The sequence below is a fragment of the Euleptes europaea genome, chromosome 1, assembly GCF_029931775.1.
Source record: "Euleptes europaea isolate rEulEur1 chromosome 1, rEulEur1.hap1, whole genome shotgun sequence".
Lineage (NCBI taxonomy): Eukaryota > Metazoa > Chordata > Lepidosauria > Squamata > Sphaerodactylidae > Euleptes > Euleptes europaea.
In genome coordinates this window covers 58,970,270-58,990,915 of record NC_079312.1, presented here as the reverse complement: position 1 = coordinate 58,990,915, position 20,646 = coordinate 58,970,270, and the positions used below count along the sequence as shown (strand labels likewise).

Genomic DNA, 20,646 nt, shown 5'->3' with positions numbered 1-20,646 from the left:
GGGTGGAGAGGAAGAGACTACACAGTTTTGGCTGGCAGAGCAGCAATAGTTATAGGAGCCAGCACACAAGAATTTCAAAGAAATAAGGTCCAGGAATGCAGGGTGAGTCCAGGATGAGAATCTATGGATTTCCTGGCTCTGACTGAGTTAAGGCTTCCCAGATAGGTGACAAAAGGTGATTGCATCCAGGCAGGGTGGACAAAAGGGCTGGCATGGCGGTGGAGGCTTCCGCCATGCCTGGAGCAGGATGGTAGGCAGGGAGACATCCAGGCAAGAATTATCTGAAGAAGTGAGCTGTGGCTCACAAACGCTCATACCCTGCCAGAAATTTTGTTAATATTTAAGGTGCTACTGGATAGTCTTCAGCAATGCTGTATGGGTAGAGGTGGAATTCAGGCAGTGTGTGAGAATACTTGTAATTTACAGTTCTAGAAAGATAGCTATTTTAGTCTGTTGCAACAAAAATGAACAGGAGTCTTGTGATACCTTAAAGTTTAACACATTTAATTCCAGCATAATTGAAACACTTTGCATCCTTTTAAGTAGGTTCTAGCCCACAAAATGTACACTGTGATAAAATTTTGTTAGTCTATAAGGTGCCATCAGACTGTTTATTTTTGTAAATTTCAAACTTGTATTTGTGATTTTCTTATTTCTACAATTGTAAAAATGTGAGAATAGGTAAATTCTCTTTACCTATCTCTCTTTTTATCTGTGAAACACTGAAGGAGATGCAAATACTCAGAAAGCTGAAGACTATGGATAAAGACTTTTCCCCAGAGAGTGGATTGAAGCAGGTCGCTGCTTGTGGACCACATGCCCATCCCCATTTTTTCGACTAGTAAACAGATTTTCAGGGTATTGTCGAAGGCTTTCACGGTCAGAGTTCACTGGTTCTCGTAGGTTATCCGGGCTGTGTGAGTGGTCTTGGTATTTTCTTTCCTGATGTTTCGCCAGCAGCTGTGGCAGGCATCTTCAGAGGAGTAACACTGAAGGAGAGTGTCTCTGTGTCAAGTGTGTAGGAAGAGTAATATATATTCAGAAAGGGGTTGGGTTTGAGTTGAATCATTGTCCTGCAAAAAGTAACAAAGGTAATGTGCTAATCATTGTCCTGTAAGTATCAAGATAATGTGCTAATGAGGGTGTGGTATGTTAATATGGAACCATTGTATCCTGTTAATGTGTGAAATCCAAAGCTTTTCAGGGGTTTGTTCCCAAAGGGTAGTAGTGACGTTGGTTGGAGAGATAAAGTGGGGGATGAATGCAGAGAGAGAAAGATACTTTTTTGTAGGCCTGTGACAGGGAGAACTCCGTACAGGTAGAAAACGACCCCAGCCGCCATTCGCTGCCTACAACTGAACAGTTTCCCGCGCTGACTTCCGGTTCACAGCACATAGCGTTTTCACCGGAAGTTCAGGATGGCGTCATTCTTCGCCTTTTCCGTCTCCCCGGAAATAATAACAGCGGTGGGGGCGTTTTGAAGACTCGGGTTCATCGCGGCATCAGGTTTTCAGACCCGTCCAGGGCTCACTGCTGCTCGCTTCCCTCTACGGCTCTGGAATGTAGAGTTCCAAGACCCCTCGTGATTCAAGGCTCTGTGGTCCAAAGCACGGCGACCGCTCTGTAATTCATCTCTATGGGAAGTGTGGCCCCGCCCACCGGGTAGGGAAACATTTTCCCGGCGCGCAGCCGGCGCGGCTTCTTCTGAGGGGCGGTGTTTGCTCCTGCGCATGCGCCGCTCTTTTCCTCCGCCTAGCGAGCCGTTGGGGGCAAGATGGCGGCGTCCTCTGTCTGCCGGGCGGCGGGTTGCGTTGCCAGCCGGGCTCTTCTGCGGGGCTCTCGGTCGCCGGTGAGTGGTTGCTTGGCCGGCTGCCTGAGCCAGGAAGGGGGTCGCGCGAGAGCAGCAGCAAAGGGCAAGGAGGAGCCTCGCTGAGCCGCCTTCGGGGCCTGTGAAGGTCAAGGGGAACAAGGCCGGGCCCAGCTGCAGCCGCCTCTCTCTCGCTCCAAGCCTACAATCGTTCTGGTTTAAGTACAGGAATCGTGGCTGACCAAAGTACCCTTGGTCTTTTCCCCTCGCCCCTCCCATTTTGGATTGTGGAGGGGCTGTGGCTCAGGGGTAGAGCATCTGCTTGGCATGCAGAAGGTCCCAGGTTCAATCCCCGGCATCTCCAGTTCAAGGGACTAGGCGAGTAGTTAAAGACCTCTGCCTGGGACCCTGGAAAGCCGCTGCTGGTCTGAGTAGACAATACTGACTAAGGGTCTGATTCAGTATAAGGCAGCTTCATGTGGCCCTTTTCTTTAAAGCAACGGATGTGAGAGAGTGCATATTTGCGTGTTCAAGTCCCTCTGCTGTTGAGTGACTGCAGCCTGTTCCCACTCACGGAGAATTTTAGAGCAGGGCTCCCATTGTAAGTCTGATCCCTAGTAGCACTTTCTCTTTAAAATTAAGTACTTTTTGTATTTCCCTTGATGGTATTCTGAGACCTTAGTTCAAAAAAAGTGTTTCTGCAACATAGCTAAGCCTCATTCTGGTACTGTACCAGACTGTGCATGCTTAGTTTTACCATTAGCCCTTGAACAGTAAGAAGGGCAAACAAAAATGCCACCTTATAAGCCTCTCCTGATTGTGAGTGCTGCAGAATAAATTGGTGCCTTGTGCACATTTAATTTTGATTTCCAGGTCAATGAAACTAGGCAGAAGCATGAACTGAATTTAAGTATGTGATGATGTGATTATATGGCTAGCTCCTAATGTTTCACTGTAAATTGAAAATTTTCTGCTCTGATCCAGAGTTACCATCTCTTTCTGTTTGGGTTCCTGTGTTCCTTACAGCTGTGATAGGTAGAAATTCAGCAGGTGCAACTTTTCTTGAATGAAGTTGCAATGATGGAGAAAGCAACATCCACTGAATTTTTGCCTGTGGGTTTTTTTTTTGTTCGTTTGTTTTTTTTGGTACTGTTAAAGCACAGGTACCCTGCCAGAATAAAGCAGAAGCTTTTGATCTTGGAAGCTGTTGAGGTGTGGTAAAATAATAGGCTGAGCTGAAAACTCCGGATGCAGGGCTCTGTGGTGAAGCACTTCTATAACTCCTTTACTATGTATCCAAACTCAAGCCATCTTTGCCTAGTTCATGTTGTAGTCCACTTTCAGCATCCTCTGAATGGACTTTTAGTGCTTTTTTTCATGAAGTGCTTGAGTATAGGAAGTTGGTGATGTCAAACTTGGAAGAGTCTGCAAAGGATAGATTCAGTGCTTTGGCTACTCTTAATTGTTTTCTTGCATAATATGGGAGTCAGCAATTTGGAAAGACGTGTCAGTGTTCACCAATGCCTACAATCCTGTTTAAACAATTTAAATCCAGTTAAAATCTAGTGAAAGGTGCTTTGCTTGTCTTAGCAAAACAGTTGGGCCATTTTCTGGTTTCTACTTCTGAAGCTGCTGCTTTCTAACCTCAACTAAAGTTGTTCAGTTTAGTATGTATGAAGCTGCATGAGAAACATAAACTCTTATTGTCTTGGTTGTGAGTGTCCAGTATTTGCCTGAAGCAGTCTGCGAGTTGTTGTGTTTTGGAGCTTTTTGTTGTGTTTGACAGCAGTATGTGTAAAACATATGTGTATATCCAATTAGCTGAGCTGGAATATTTATGTATTTTTTCTTATTTTGGAGATTAGTTTCCAAATATTTACATGGTGTCTAAATTATAGTCTATCAGGTAGTGTTCATTTCGTGAGTTCTTTCTGTTAAAGCTTTACCATCTATCTCTAACGCCATTATGTGACTTTTTCTGTGTATATCATTAATTTCACATTGTTCCATGAATTGTGGTTTGACAGTAAACATCTCTTTAGCCAGCCTTGTGGAGTTTGACAAGAAGAGGAAGCACTGCATCCTATGCCCAGGTGCTGCATAGTCTCCCTGAGACACAGATCACCACTCTAGACAATGGCCTTCGGGTAGCTTCTGAACAGTCAAACCAACCTACATGTACAGTAAGTTTAGCTTTCCTTATTCCTACATTTCATGACAGAAAGTAGCATTTTAAAAACAGGGCAAAAATGCTAGAGCATAGAAACCACAATAAATGAGCAATTTAACTGACACTAAATGGTTGCTTTTATTGTTTTAAAAATGCTCAGATGTTACTTTAAAAAAAGTAGTTCACAACTGAGAATATGCCTATGCCCTTCACGTATTAATAAAGATTGGTGGTAAAGGTTTTCAAACTGGATTAGGGACGGGGAACTGAGATTCCTCAGAAATCTATCAGGAATTCCTTAATGAGAAGGCCAGTAATGGTACACAGATTTTCCTGAAACATAGCTTGCCTACCATTACTGTTTTTCCTTTGTTAGGTGCATTATAGGCTTGGGGAGACTTGGACTTAAAGTAACAGATTACCAATTGTATCAGAGCATGCATTTTTACAACTGCATACTTCCAACAATTCAGTACTTTCTTGTGGATGTCTTTCTATATTTTGTTTAAGCAAGTCTGATGTGGAGTAGTTTGGTATAGGATTTAGGGGGCACAGGCCTGAATCCCCGCTCTGCCATGGAAGTTTTCTGGGTGGCCTTGGGGTTCAGGGGGATTTATTCCTTTGCAATTGAGTTTAGGGTTATAATCTGTTAACGTTGAGACCAAAATTCAATGGTGTATGGAACAATACTTAGATTTTGAACAAAGATAATGACTATTTATATGCCTGCCTTTCTCCTGAGCATCTCAGGACCCAGTGTGGGTGACAGCAGTATAAAAACAAATTGATACACTGAAAAGAATTTAAAAAGATTAAAAACCAATCTAAAGACGTCTTCTGCCCCCACCAGCAGAGTGTTCCCCCTTTGCTTAGGCTGCTCCAAAAGCTCTCTGGAATAAATTTTCTTAGACTCTGTTCCAGCAGCAGGGGACAGCCACTGAGTTAGCTCAAGCCTGAACTGTTGCCAAATGTGCCTTAGATAAGCAGTAGACATTGTGTGCTTCCTCAGTTACCGTCATGGAATTGGATGCTACTGGATTTTTTCATTCAATCCTGCCCAATTCCCCTCCTCACTACAGCCCCCATTCCACATGACTTGTCTATGCAGATGTTAGTATAGTCGCATTTTTGATAGTTGAAGGGCATCCTTCAACTTTTACATCAGCTGAAAAGTTGTCAAGATCCCACCCATAGTTTGCACCTGTCTGTCCAGATTAAGAAAAGTGCTACCGTAAATTGCACAACACATGGTGAAAAAGGGACTTAGAGCTGTAATTGTAATTCTGCATGCAGCAGAAGCACTGTCAGTTCTTGATTTCTTAATGGCGTGCAATTTCCTCTAAAGCTGGTCTGTTGTTTAATATCCTAATCAGTCTTCATTTATGTCAGGTTGGGGTGTGGCTTGATATAGGAAGCCGTTGTGAAAATGAAAAGAACAACGGAGTTGGCAATTTTGTGGAACACCTGGCATTCAAGGTGAGGTGACAAGCTGTCTTTGTTTCTGTGGTAATTGACACAAGAGCTGATTATATGGGTGGTTGTAATCTCTGTGTATAATCTGACACTCCATACAGCTGAAAAAGTGGGCTGTGGCCCATAAAAAGTTTATGCCATGCTGTAGTTCATCCATAAGGTGGCATAGAAATCTTTTGTCTTCACTGCTGTAAACTAACATAGCTCCACTTTTGATTTTAAAAAATTATATCTTCATTTGAGGATAAGAAGCTTCTCAAAAGATCCTCAGCATAAGCTTTTAGGCTGTTTGGACCATTTACTGAAGGGGGTTGTATCCTACCATTACATTCGCTAAAGGTTTCTTTGGTACAAGGCCCATCCCACTGAGGTCAGAGGCTCCTCCCCCAGGGGTATGCACCTCATGGAAACAGAACGTACCTTGTCCTGATGGACCGCATAACACTGTATATTTAAGAAGCATAAGTTTTGTTTTTTGAGTGTCTTTTTTATATACAAAACCATGCTGATAGTTCTGATCGGTCGCATCAGAGTGAGACCTCAAACTGATCTTAAGACCTTCAAAGAGACAATTTTTTTAATGGGTATCGATTTTTTAAATTATACACAGAATATGTCCCAGTATTTTGTGGAAACAGGATAGCTAAACATCTGAACTATTTCCTTGAGTTTATATCCTGCCCAGTGGACTAAGGAGAATGCCAGGCCACACAAACGCGCACACACACAAACATAGCTTTCAGTGATCCACAGGCAAGCACCATCAACCTATTTACCTGCCTGTTTGACTCTTGGTATCTCTTTAGGGCACAAAGAAACGCCCTGGCACGGCCTTTGAAAAAGAAGTGGAGAGCATGGGTGCACATCTCAATAGCTATACCTCTCGTGAGCAGACAGCCTTCTTCATGAAAGCTTTGTCCAAAGACTTGCCCAAAGGTAGTGTCATTGAGCTGTGTTTCTTGGAGTGAGATTGCTTCATTTGCATGTATGTTTAACTTGACTTCATGGGGTAGGTGGTTTGCAGAATTATTTTAATTCTAATTGTTCTTCCATATGCAATGATGGCTTAATTTAAGCCAAACTTAGTTACTAGCAAGAAACAATTTTCCACTTGGTTAGTTCTTGGATTCATCTGCCTCATGTTTTCAAAAGACTGCTGCCGTGTGCTAGACAATAGTTTTCCACATTGCTGGCAAGAACAGTTGCTTTCAGATGGCCCAAACTGGGTTCATATAATCCCTGTGGGCTTTTCCACCTGCTCAATTTATTCCTGATTTTCTTGGGAGTTGATCCACAAGCGTTGGAATTGTTATGGGCACGGTTCTTCTGCATGTCTGCCTTCCCTTTGCATTTTCATAGTTGTGGAGTAAGTTTATGAGCTTCCTCACATGTCTTCAATAATGAAAATTTTCAAGGAAGGGTGCTGTTGTAATCAACGATATCATCATGGTGTTACAGCACCCCCCTTTTTTTTAAAGGGCACTAAAATATTGATATATTGCTGGAGCGTTGTAACAATAGGCTTAGCTGGTTCTCTGAATTCCCAGCTTTCACTGTTTAGAAATGTCCTTCACAGAGATATGCTGTTTTCCTTATATCTCCGCAAGGGTAGGGGCTAGAGACTTACTTGTTAAAAAACAAAAACAACAACCCAACACACGAGGGAAAAACAGACTTAATGTCAGCTTCCAGAAAAACGTGGTGAAAGTGGTCTCGAACTGGAAACAAAACAGGGGGGGGGAACAAAATACCTGAAGTGAAAGCTAAAGACATAAAAATGCATGTGGAAATCAGGGGATAAACAGAAGTAGTACAGCACCAGAACCAACGGGGGGAAACCCATGTGGAAAAGCCCTGCGCATGTCAACCAATGTTAAATTGTGCTGTCTTGTCAGACATTTTGTTGTATGATTCAGCCATTCTTTCAGCAGACTGGAGTTTGCATCTTTCTGAGAGAAGTCATCTTTTCCTATCGTGTTCCCTCCTTGCAAAGATCCCAGTGCTGGCTGCCTGTGGCTCTTGTGCCATCAAATTCCAGTTGCAATAGAAATATCGCTTACAAAGGCTTGGGTCCTTTGGGTTCCTTCTGCTTGTACGGTGCTCTCCTTAGCAGAAATGGTGCTTCGTTGTGGATCATGTTCCTCCAGCACTAGACACTTTTTTCTCATGCAAGATACTCGAACATAAGATTGAAATTGGGAAAGGAAAACAAAAATAGAGGAGAACTGCGAGAAAGGAATTATGGAGCCAGTAGAGATATAGGAATGAAGGCTAGAGGTGATATTAGGTTTCTTTACCGCTCTGTAGCGGCAAGAGGGGAGTTGGCTGCATTGTCACTAGGACACCACAAAAGCTTTACACTGCAAGCTGTGCAAGTGTCATAGAGAAAATACTTTTATGTGTCTTTCAGCTGTCGAGATTCTGGCTGATGCAATACAGAATTGCAGCCTTGAGGATTCCCAGATTGAGAAGGAGCGGAATGTCATCCTTCAGGAGATGAAAGAAATTGATGGCAGCTTGTCCGATGTTGTCTTTGATTACCTTCATGCCACAGCTTACCAAGGCACTGCTTTGAGTCGGACAGTTGAAGGAACAACAAAGAATGCAAAGTAAGTCTCTCGTATAAATGTTTCCTGCTTGTGAAGCACACTTCCTGTGCCATGTCAGGTTATGTCCTACAGAGCTAGTTACAAGCAAATTAAATGAAGAATAAGATGCAAGTCATGCCTCCTATGAAGTTATTTTCCAGCACTTTTCATCCTGAGTGTAATTTCTTTTTATAAAACGGGGGAGGGGGGCTGGATAGCATCTCTGCAGTTCGATCAGCCCAGATGCATGAGAGATCTCAAAAAGATCTCTATGGCTGAGGAATGGAGCCTTGTGAGGAGCTGTGGGGCTCCATTCCTCAGCCAGATAAGGCGGCTGCAGTTTTTCAAGGTGGAGGCCTCAACATTGAGGGGTGACCTGAAAGGTTTCCTGGGTTGCTTCACCACAGGAGAACTAACAGAGGCACTCAGGTGGTGGTGGCTGCCTTATACATCACTCATAGGAAGGAAATATGATAAAAACATCCCCTTTAGAACCGATGTTACCATACCTCTTATAGGACTGTTTTGCTTAGTCTGCTGTATACAGAAGCCTAACCACAGTATTAAAGGAGTACTGACTGCAATCCAGGTCATGAGGGTAATGTAGGTGACCAGGGCATTATTAATGTTGGCAAATCCTTTTCAGATCTAGTGACTACATTGCAGTAAGGTTCCAGGAAGCTCAGGTTTGACTGCATGATTCAGCATTAAGGTGAAGTAGGTTATGCTGAGGGAGTATATTAAGTCACCTAGTGAACTTCACAGGTGAGTGGGGTTTTGAGCCTAGAGATCTCCAGTTCTTATCTGACATTCTAATCACACCATGCTGGTGTAGGGATTGAGAGTGAGAAATAATGGCATGTCTAACATTACCCCCTTTAAGACCATGGCTAATGGGGTTTGAATCAATGTCTCTTAGCTTTAAGCAAAACACATTTGCTAATTATTGCTAATATGGCGTGCGGTTAGTTTTGAAACAGGGATTGCCTGATTTGTGGCTCAGTCTTTCAGCCAAAAAAGAGAAGAAGAAAAGATGGTGCAGAGGGGAAAGAACTTCTGTTTCACTCGAGGATCCCTATGTGTTATTCATGCAGCTTCATCAGGGGAATCTACAACAACATACACAAAATACTTTTGAAAGGTGTTTCTTTTAAATTTATTACAGAAAATTAAAACCAAAGGCAAAACCAAAAGTAGACAATTTCTTTAAAAATACAAACTGAGCTTGATAAAACTATTTTACAGGAGCCATACAAAGACTTTGACTTATCCAGAGGTGAAGTGGTTGAGGTTCTTTTATATAACAAAGCTAAATATGTTCAGACTGAGCTGTTGGTACATAATTTCAAAGTCACGTACCACACAAAACTGACATAAACGTAACTTCCAGGTGGGATGCCCCTGGCAGAGTCACGTGCGAAACTCATAGGGATCCTTGCATGAAATTTATTTTCCCTTTTTGTTTCTTCCCTTTTCTTTTCCCATTTTGTTTCTTCTCTTCCTTGATTTCAGCATTGGCACGGCCTTCTTTTCTGCTTTTAGTAAACTTATCTCCAGCTTGGATTTAAATACCTGCTGTATTAATGGTGGATAGACAGTGGATTTTTTTTATGATGAAGGCAGAATTTAGGAATGTATTAATGACACTGCTTTAGATGCCTTTCCTCAGACTGACCATCATTCCACACAATATGCGTCATCTAAATTGCATACTGCGGATGATTAAAGTTATTGTCTTTGTATTTTCCGTAGGAGTTTGTCTCGTGCAAATTTAGTAGAGTACATTGAGACTCACTTCAAAGCCCCTCGCATGGTCCTGGCAGCTGCTGGTGGTTAGTACCGATACTAGTTTTTGTTTTGTTTGTTTTTGTGCCTTGATCATAACAACTTGGGCCCCCACCTAGGTTCGTACTGTTTTAATGGTATAGAATAAGTCATGGGGAGCACCTTTTCCTTCAGAGACTCTTCCTTGGATGCAGCTTGTCGTTGTGCAGTTGCATATCCATAGTCCATCACAGGGCAGACAGTGAGACTTTCTGAAGCAGGATCAGTCCACTGCGAGTGGCAGAGTCCAATTTTTAAAGTGAAAGGAAACAGGTTCCATGATGGTCATGTTAATGCCCCTCTTCTCCTTCTTGAGAATGTGTTTCACTGGTCCTTATATATGGGGCTTGACAATGGGTTAAGAAACCCTGGAATTTATATAGGTAAGGCCTATGTTACAATTGGACCATATTCTCAGTGTTTTTCCTATTCGTTTTGTAAGGCAAGCTAGCGAGTAGAACTGAACTAGCGGGTAGGCCTGTTTCGATTTGTTGCCTTAGCATCAAGTAGGAAGAACAGGTAGCATGCTTGTGGTCGGCAGTGGTGTCAGATGGACCAGTCTTGGTGAATACATTTCCACTGGTAACTTTGTGTGGGTGGTGGGAGACTATGACCCTTCCTGTAAGTACATGCAACGTGCTGGACTGCTCTTCCCCCAAAGATATATTGGAGAGCAATGTTTTAATATAGATACTGGAACATGATAAACAACTTTTTAAAAATTTACTGCTGCCTTTTGGAAATGAATATCACTGTACTGATGAGTTAACTCCTTTTGCTCTCTTTGCCAGGTATTAGTCACAAAGAACTAGTAAACCTTGCCAACCAGCACTTTGGCAAAGTTCCCTATCAGTACAAGGACGACGCAGTGCCCATTCTTCCTCGCTGCCGTTTCACTGGGAGTGAGGTAGTGTTTTACTCACTTGGCATCCTCCGTAGGTAGCATATGAATGTCAGCATTCAGTGTAACTTTGGCTTAGGCAGTTTGTAAGAGTGAGCTTTTTAAGTCTGTATGCATAGCAGATTCCATTCCAGCCTTGAATTCTCCTCTCTGATCTTTTGTGTTTGGGCATCTTGCGCAGCAAGAAGCACTGTGATTTGAATGTATGTAGAATCATAGAGTTGGAAGGGGCCATATAGGCCATCTAGTCCAACCCCCTGTTTAATGCAGGATCAGCCTAGAGCATCGCTGACAAGTGCTTGTCCAGCCTCTGCTTAAAGACTGCTAGTGAGGGGAGCTCTCTCCCTCCCTAGGTAGCTGATTCCACTGTCGAACAACTCTTACTGTAAACAAATGTTTCCTGATATCCAGCCAATACCTTTCCGCCCACAATTTAAGCCCATTATTGCGAGTCCTATCCTCTGCTGCCAACAGGAACAGCTCTCTGCCCTCCTCTAAGTGACAGTCTTTCAAATATTTAATGAGAGCAATCATGTTCTCCCTCAACCTCCTCTTCTCCAGACTAAACATTCCCAACACCCTCAGCCTTTCCTCATAGGGCTTGGTCTCCAGCCCCCTGATCATCCTCATCGCTCTCCTCTGCACCCACTCAATTCTGTCCACATCCTTTTTGAACTTCACACAATACTCCAGGTGCGGCCTGACCAATGCAGTGTACAGTGGAACTGACATCTTGCAATTTGGATGTTATGCCTCTGTTAATACACCCCAAGATCGCATTAGCTTTTTGTGTTGCTTCATCACCTCTTTGACCTTTTCAGTTTTCTTGAACAACTCATATCCATCCACTACTACATTCCAGTCATGGGAATCGTCCCACCAAGTCTCTGTAATGCCTACTAAATCATATCCCTGTGACTGCATTAGAAGCACAAGCTCTTCCTTATTGCTCAGGCTCTGGGCATTGGTACATAAACACCTGAAGCCCTGTACCTTTATCTCCTTTAGACCCAACCCTCCCAGGTGGGCTTCTACTGTTTGCTCTCCTTCATTTAAATTCCTATGTTGGCCGCCTCCTTCCCTGTGTGGTGTCAGTTTAAAGCCCTCCTGATTAATCTCTCCAGATTTCCTCCAAAAATATTCTTCCCCACCCTTGAAAGGTGAATTCCATCGTGTGCTAGTAGTTTGTCATCCAGAAAACCTAACACATGGTCCCAGAATCCAAATCGCTTCTCCTGGCACTACCAACGCAGCCAGTGGTTCACCTCCATTATCTTTTGTTCCCGTCGCATTCCCCTTCGTCTGACCGAAAGAATTGGAGAAAGCACCACCTGTGCCCCCATTCCCTTCAGCTTCCTCCCAAGAGCTTCCTAGTCAGTCTTAATGTTTTCGATGGTGTTCACAACCGTGTCATTGGTTCCGACATGTACCATCACAAATGGGTAATGGTCTGTAGGTTTGACCAGTTTTGGTATCTGGTCTACAATATCTTTAATTTTTGCCCCTGGCAAGCAACACACCTTTCAAGCCATGGGGTCAGGCCTGGACACATGATGTTCCATACCCCTCAGCAGGGAGTTACCTACAACCAACACTTTCCTTTTTCCTTCCAGTGCCATTTCTTCGGGTCTCCTTGACCTCCTCCCTATGCCTTCCTTGTGCATGTGATTCTTCCACTAGCAGTGTTTCTGACTCCGCCACCACTGCAAGGGCCTGGAATCAATTATTGAGTTCTAATGGCACTGAGTTCTGTCTTGCTCAATGCCTTTGGGGTCTTTCTGTAGCGCTCTGAGGAGTCCCATTAGGTCAGGCAACCACACTAGTGTCCCTTTGAATCGTTTCCCCTTCCCTATGCAGGCCCTCTAGGCTTCTGGTAATTAAAATCCTCCCATTCCTCGATGTCATGGAGTGTAGCAATCCTTTCCTCCAGGCTCCGAACCTTTTCCTCTAAGAGCCCTATCAACTTACACTTGTGACCAGTGAAGTCCATCTTATCATCTGGGAGAAAAACAAATATGGCACACTCCCTGCAGGGGACTGGAAATGGTTTGTCATCAGTCAACCCTCATACTGAATTCTTTCACGCTAGAAATACCTTGGTGTGTTGATCTAACCTGAAACTAACAGACCTGAACGTCTACCAGAGGCAAAAGGAGTAACAAGAACACCAGTGTAATAGCTTAACTACTTATATGGTACCCAGATCTGATCCCTAGGCTAGGAGTCACAGGACAAAATCCCTTTAGCTCTTGCCCTTCGGCTTGCGCCTCTGGCAAGGAGGAGCCTTGTACTTCAAAGGCTCACAGCCCCACCTGTCAACAGCCAACCCTAGCCAAACAGGCCCTCTTCACTCAGCAACAGCTCGCCAGCAGCTCTGTCTCCTGCTCTGACTCCCAGCTCAACTGCCAGGGAGTAGATGAGCCCAGTGTAACAAATTTGGTGACAAGATAGATATAGCTTATAACAGCATTTGGTCCCAGTTCTCATTTAACCTGGGTTTCAGTACTCCTCAATTGGGAGGAGGGCAAGGGATCACATTTTCTCTTTCTTCGCTTGCTTGCTGTGCTCCTTTCACTTGTTCTCTGAGCCCTCTTCCATGATGTTTCAGCCATCTGTAAACCCATCCCCGGTTCCTGTGTTTGGGCCTCGGTTTTCACCATTACATGTAAATGGGACTTAGTCTTTCTGTAACATGCAAAAGGGGGAATCTTGTTTCTGCAGAAAAGGTTTGCTTGTACTTTTGCATTCCTTCTTTCCGATTTTTTCAGGTAAGAGTCAGAGATGATGATTTACCTCTGGCTCATGTTGCTGTTGCAGTAGAAGGACCAGGATGGGCCAACCCAGACAATATTCCCCTTCTGGTAGCGAACTCAGTCATTGGACGCTATGATCTCACCTTTGCCGGTGGTAAGGTAAGACAATAAAGTATGAAAACATGTGCTTTATGTTTCCCGTGATGGATTATCCTCCTATGTTCTTTACTGTTTTATATGACTCGAATGTGTAACAGCAAGTAACTTTGAGAGTGATAATGTGTCCTTAAATCGGCATCATGGTCACCATTACAGATTGGTCATTTTTTAGAAATATTGTAAAGCTTTCCTGGATCTTACAGATTTCACTTAACTCACTCACTTGGCTAAAAAATAATGATGTTTGTCTTTTGTGTTGAAGAAGGTAGGCAGACCTATTGAAAAGGTTGTGGTTGTGGAAAACCAAGCCACTTGCCTTTCAGGTTTTCAAGAGATTAACCTAAAACAAAGGTTGTTTCATTGGCCACTTCCAGTGCTATCAGGCGATTTAGCAAATGTGAAGCTATCCTGCAAGATGTAGCAGTGTTTGAACAAGTCAGCACTCTTTTGGGCAGTTGAGAGATACACAGATGTAAACAGAGGTAGGGAAAAAATTGCCTCCCATCACAGTACTTTCTTCACCCAACTGCTGTGTGCCTCGCTAGTTGAGTAAGAAAAACAACTACAAACTGCTGTGTGATCAGACAGATATATTTAATCTTGAGGATGTGCTCCTAGGGCTCCTGGACAAATAAAGAAGTTGTAGTTCAGTGACATAGCATAAAATACAGGAGAACCCAGGATCATCCATTTGCATTTCTAGCTAAAGGCATCTGGGATGGTAGAGCTAGGCAATACTTTGTCCTAATGTATTTGAGGGGAGGAGGGAAGGCAGCATGGTGTAGCCCGATCTAGTCAGCTCTTGAAAGCTAAACAGGGTCAGCCCTGGTTAGTATTTGGATGGGAGACCACCAAGGATACCAGGGTTGCTATGCAGAAGAAGGCACTGGCAAATTACATCTGTTAGTCTCTCGCCACAAGTCAGCTGTGACTTGGTGGCACTTCACACACACACACACACACACACACACACACACACACACACACACACACACACACAGTGTATTGGAGAGTGACTGCTGGTCAAGGTAGTTAGAAATGGGATTGATGGACTAATAGCCGCTTTAGTCTACCTTTTGTCGATACGTTCAAAATGGAATTTTCTTAAAACTGCTTTGGAACATGGCAACTGAGTTTGAGCTGTTCAGGAATCTCTTGAGTACCCTCTTAAGTTGGCAGAACTGCATTCTTACTGTATCTGTATAGTCAGGGAGCAGATTTCACCATAGATGGATTGTAGGAGGTTTCATTCACACTTACTGTGTGCAGTGTGTCATCGGATTTCTGCTTTCCAAGCAGCTTGGTGAACTGAAGCTTGGCCCTCTGGGAGTTTGGCAGTCTTAACAAATGTAATTATTCATTCACAGAATCAGTCTTGCAGGGCTGCAGCTGCCGTGGAGCACAAGCTATGCCAAAGTTTCCAGACCTTCAACACCTGCTATTCTGACACGGGTCTCCTCGGTTTCTATTTTGTTGCTGATAAAATGAACATTGAAGATACAATGCACTTTGCCCAGGGTGAATGGTGAGTGTGCCTTCATTGCCAATTTATTTTATCTTGTTTACTTTGTTTATGGTCCACCTTTTTATCAGAGACTCAAGGAGGATTAGACAGTGTAAATCAATGCAGTCACTAGCAGGAGACATCTAATAAACAGTGTACTAGGACTAGGATTACAGCAGTCTGAAACTGACCATAATATGTAGACATGATATATTAATATGTAGATGATATATTAATGTAGAAAATGGTACTCCATAGGGATTCACTGTCTCTCTCTCTCTGTGTATATATATATATATACACAGCTAGTTTTGCAGATGCTTGATGTAGATAAGACTGTATAAGTCTATAGAAAATGTAGCTCACTGAAGTCCCTCTGTGACACTACTTTAGTTTTACTGGACATTCCTGGACATTCCTTTCATAGGAAATGAAATGTCTGCTGATTTTTCATCTAGTAGCTTCCCTGGAGCTTACAGATTTGATTTTAACCTGCTGACACTTCTCTGTCAGTTGCTTTCTATATTATAGTGGAATTCCAGTTGGTACACTTTAGTCTGTCTTTTTCTGATTGCACAGTCTAGCACTAAAACTTAATGTTTCTACATAAAGCTGTTCTCCATGCTTCTAGGTGCATGTTGAAGACTGATGTCATTATTTCATACATCACTGTTGCAGCCAAGATTTTTAGAAAACTAAAAGCTTCTCTTGGACAGGCTCATGGGATCAGATACAATAGGATTTTTATTTGAATATTAAGCCATTTGATCAGAGTGTCCCTCGAGACAACAGCCAGCTTTGTACTTCGGCTCTGTAGCCATAGAGATGAAGAGCAGTCTCTGCCAGAAATGGACCGAAGGTAGTCATTCGCATTCAGCATGTCACAAAAAAGTCCTTAAAGGATGCTGGTGTTATCTGAGAACCCTTGAAACGAGGGATGATCATGCAAGTTAGCATCTTCAGGATCTGAATTGTTTCTGTGTTTTGAAGATTTTTGGTTGGTGTCTGAAGGAGAAAAAAGGGCAGTATGGGGTTGGATTGCGGGGAGGAAGAGAACTATAGAAGGAAGGAGATAATGGAGAGCATGAGGGTGTAGGAGAATATCTTAGTCCTGCTACTAGAATTTCTGACATGCTGCTGTTTCTGTGCTGGGGCCTATTTATGTGCATTATCCCCCATAGAGGACCACTGAGGAGGTGGCATTTGGAAATGAGCCTCTTAGAGAATCTAACTGTTTCACCTCCTACCCATGTTTGTGTTCTATTTCTTGCTTCTGCCTTCATGCTGGTTACGTAGTTATTGGAGCTGATTTCCTCAAAGCCCTTTCAGAAGATGCCAGTTGGTTAGCAGCCTTGGTAAAGACTTATTGTTAAATCTGTCTTTCAAGTGAAAGAAGATGAAAGAGTGTTTGGTTAACTTTCTCCCTCTTCTCCTCTCCTATTTCCACTCCCTACTCCACCCCTGGTATAGGATGCGTATGTGCACCAGTGTGACTGACAGTGAGGTGAAGACAGCCAAAGATATCCTTCGAAGCACCTTTGTGTCGCTACTGGATGGTATGTCTTTAAGTTGAGCAGCTCCTACATTCAATCAAACCTACGTCTTCTAAGCAGGTTTCTTATTGTGAAAAGTGCCTTGCAAGTAGGCTTGCATAGTGTTTCTCCTTATTCCTAACTCCCCACCTGTGTTAAAAACCCAGGCTCCACTGTGGGCTTAAATCCTAGAGCAGCTTGTGGTACACCAACAGTTTGCCATCAGTTCACTGTCTGCAATAAGGAAGTTGTTGTGTTAGCGCATACTGGGCCACTCTGAAAAGGGGCAAGTGTTCATGTTTATATTTGCCATTACTTAAGAGTTCAGTCCTACAGGTGAGATACTGCTGTTTTTATGCAGGCAGAGCCTGTTAGATCCACGCTGTTGCCTGACATGTCTCTTGACTTTGTCTTCCCCTTTCTTTGCCCTTTCCCCTTGGTTCAGAAGAGAGGATCTGTTACTTGGCTAGCATGAGGTTCATTATTCTCCATGATGGCTGATAGGAAGGCATGGTTGTACAGTTCTTGCTAGTGACTTAAAGTGAGATGAAGCCCTAGCTGGGCGAGTAACCGCACCACTTTTGCTCGTCCACGTAATCAGCCCACTTTCCCCTCCTCGTAACCTAACACAATATAAAGGGTCATAGGTTATACTCTTAACAACCAGCAATTAAAAAATTTCCCCAGAGCAGTATAAATAGGCAGTGCCCCAAAATCACACTGCTTGAATTATTTTATTTTTTGTATCTTGTGTTATACACTTCTGTACAGCTTCAGCCAGAATAACTCAGGGCACTGTGGCACCTTAAAGACATTTGTGATATAAGCTCTCAAGAACGAGAACCCACTGCATCAGATGCATGAAGTGTGCTATTGCAGTGGCCGTAGGCCTACCATTTAAATTAAGTGGTTAAACCACTCCTGGAACATCAGTGCAGGAGAACAGTACAGCATCAAGCTGTTCTCATTTATTTTAAACCTTTAAAATCCGAAACAGCCCCAAAATAAATCTATTCTGTTGTAACTTGGTTGAATAAATTATTAAAAGGAACACATGGCTGCAAGAAACTGGTCTGTGTTGCCTGACGATAGGTGTTGCTTCTGCACCTTTAATAGGATGCTCCTCATCTCATAAAATGCTGCATACCATCTTGAGGACTCTGGTAATGGATTGAGTTATCTTTTCCAGGTACCACGCCTGTTTGCGATACTATTGGAAGTCATGTATTGAACTACGGACGTCGGATATCTCTGGCAGAATGGGATGCCAGAATTTCCGTACGTATTACTGATGTGTGAAGTTCAATTTGCTAGTATTCTTGCAGTAACAAAAATGTATGTCCCATCAGTGTTTTCCGAGAGAGAGATTGTACATGGCGCAAGCTTTCCTAGAAAATTAGACCAGTATTTTTAACTTGTGCATCCTGGCTGGCAAAGCGCTCATCTTTGGCTGGCAGTCTGCTTCCAGTGGTAAAGAAAGTGTCTGAAGTATGACTCCTTTAATTTCTCTGGCACTGCTTCTAGGAGGTTGATGCCAAAACTGTGCAGGAGGTCTGCAGCAAATACCTGTATGACAAGTGCCCAGCTGTCGCAGGAGTTGGTAAGTGACTAGACGCTGAGTACTGTCTACTACTTGGGAGGTGAAAATGCAGTAGGTATAAATGGGAGCTGGTTCCATAGGGACCTCTTTGGTGGCTTTTGAGTCTGTTATTTATTTTAACTTGAGTTTGGGCTGCTACAGATTAGCTATGCCAAATTAGTTACTGGGTGGGATCCAGACTAAACCTTCCAGTAATGGAAGGGTAATTTCCACCAATTACCCCTTTCTGGCTGCAAACCCCCAATTTGCCCCTTATGATCTTCTGCGAGGTCCCCCAGGCGCAGCATTTCAGGGAGGCCAGTGGGCTGCAGCAGAAGGCGGGGATGGTCCTGTCCCACTGCCCCAGGAGAGCGGGAAAAGTCTTCTGAGGTCATGCTGAGTTACACAACACTGGCAAGTTGGGGAGGGGGGTGGGCTCTTGGGAGCAATGTATTGCCTGTCAGCTGAGGAACAGATTCCCTTGGAAAACCTGCCAGAATTGCTGTTGTTACTTAGAGTAACTGTAACCTGCAATTAGTAACATTCCATCTTAGCCTTGAAAGCAAAGCTCTTTCAGGGGGAGTTTCCAGACAAAATAGGGAAGTCAACAAAATCACACACATGCATACCCCAAGTACTTTCTTGTCTGAAACTTTCCTTATCTGAGACTGCCAGAGCATAAAGTTATGGTAAATCCAATTTATCCCGTGTGGATTTGGACTGCTGAGGGAGCCTAGAACAGAGAGGTTGTTGTAAGTTACCTTAAGAATATAATAGTCCAGTAAGTTTTTTCACTAGGCCTGATTTGTGTTGAAGACACTTGCAGGGTTGGTAGGGCTGAAATAATGCCAGTTTTCCCTCCTGGATTTCAAGTAACCAACTCTCTTCTCCCTCAGGTCCTATTGAACAGCTTCCAGACTACAACCGTGTCCGCAGCGCTATGTACTGGCTCCGTTTCTAGGCTCCGTTTTACGTAGGACGGAAATGAGGCAACGTGGTTATTGAATGGAAACCTCTGAGGTCTAATCTCCTGCATTTCTTGAGTGTCTAGGGCAAGATGTATCCCTCAGTTGCTGTACAAATGTTGTTCTTTTCAACCAGATTACTGATGTATCAGAGAGCTAAATAAATTAACTTTCAATGGAATTGGCCCTGAGTGTTGATGGCTACATGGCAATTGTGAAAGTGAGAATTAAGGACTTCTCCCCCTCCTTCGTATCTTTCCAAGGAGATAGTGTGCATTTTTGTTATTGTTTTTGTTAGTGTATCTTGTACATGATTGTTTCTGTATCCTGGATGATGATGTCATTAACTCCTATCTCTTTTTTTGTTTGAGCTGTCTTGATCTTCTAAATTAAATGTGAATGGAGCTGGAGGAAGGGGGAGAACTGACCTTCACCAGGGTATTTTTGGCCTCAAGACGCCCTTTCCGTTCTTCTGTACCAAATAGATTGGAAACAGCTTCCTGTCCTCTGAAGGGAAAAGGGGTTGTATGTATTTCTACTACAGCTGACCCTTGCTGCCCTCCTGTAGGAAGGAAATCCAGCTGTCCTTTACGTGGAAAGTGTATTCTCTCCCCCGCTGCTGTAGAATCCCTGGTTCTCTTCACTCCTAACTATGATGGCCTGAAAATGATTTCATCACATTTCTACTGGCCAAGAACCCTTTCGCCTATTGGGTTTCTCTGTTAAAAAGGGGAGGGGGAGAATATATCAGCCTGGAATGGAAGCTGACTCATACTGATTGTGTTGCTGTGGAGCAGATCAAGTTTGGGATGTGTGACTATTCACTGCTAGGGTGGGAGAAGAAATTTAGGGGTACCCCCTAATCCAGCCTAATCATGTATTGTCTCTGATGAAAAATTGACCTTTTGTACGTCCAATGTCTTGGACCACTATCTGATGCAAAATGTACAGGCAAATGAACTCTCCCTGTTGTATGGATCAGAGGGTGCAAATCGATGCTTTCATCATTTCTTGTCAGCATAGAATACACAGAACATGTATTTTTTTAGAATTCAAGCTTAAGTTCCTGCCTTCTCAAGCCTCCACAGCGTGAACCTAATAACGATTCCCCACAAGGTGGTACTAGTTCTTTAGTTTTAAACTCCCACATTGCAGTCATTATTAATATCTCATGCTAGGGTTGCGTATGCTTAGAAGTTCCATTTCATCTAAGGACGTTGCCCTGGCAAGTGGGTTTAGGAACAGAGTCAAAACTTCTGCGTGTTAGTCATAGGACTGGAAACTAATCCATTAAATAAACCATTTGTGCAGAGTCTGGATTATTGAGAGTTGGTGTGTTTGAACTCACAGCATGTCAGACGAGTTTGAAATTGTTAAGTGTTCTTGCTGTA

At 43.3% G+C, this 20,646-nt stretch overlaps 1 protein-coding gene across 1 annotated transcript; it reads left to right on the top strand.

Annotated features, from left to right (window-relative positions):
- Positions 1–1,757: 1,757 nt before the first annotated feature.
- Positions 1,758–19,255, top strand: LOC130481153 (cytochrome b-c1 complex subunit 1, mitochondrial). The gene is made up of 13 exons (XM_056853860.1): positions 1,758–1,849; positions 3,850–3,990; positions 5,367–5,453; positions 6,257–6,386; positions 7,861–8,059; positions 9,791–9,870; positions 10,654–10,769; positions 13,532–13,675; positions 15,043–15,200; positions 16,650–16,735; positions 17,901–17,989; positions 18,236–18,311; positions 19,187–19,255. The coding sequence occupies exons 1-13, from the start codon at positions 1,775–1,777 to the stop codon at positions 19,249–19,251; spliced, it is 1,446 nt and encodes a 481-aa protein (XP_056709838.1). The 5' UTR covers positions 1,758–1,774; the 3' UTR covers positions 19,252–19,255.
- Positions 19,256–20,646: the final 1,391 nt, after the last annotated feature.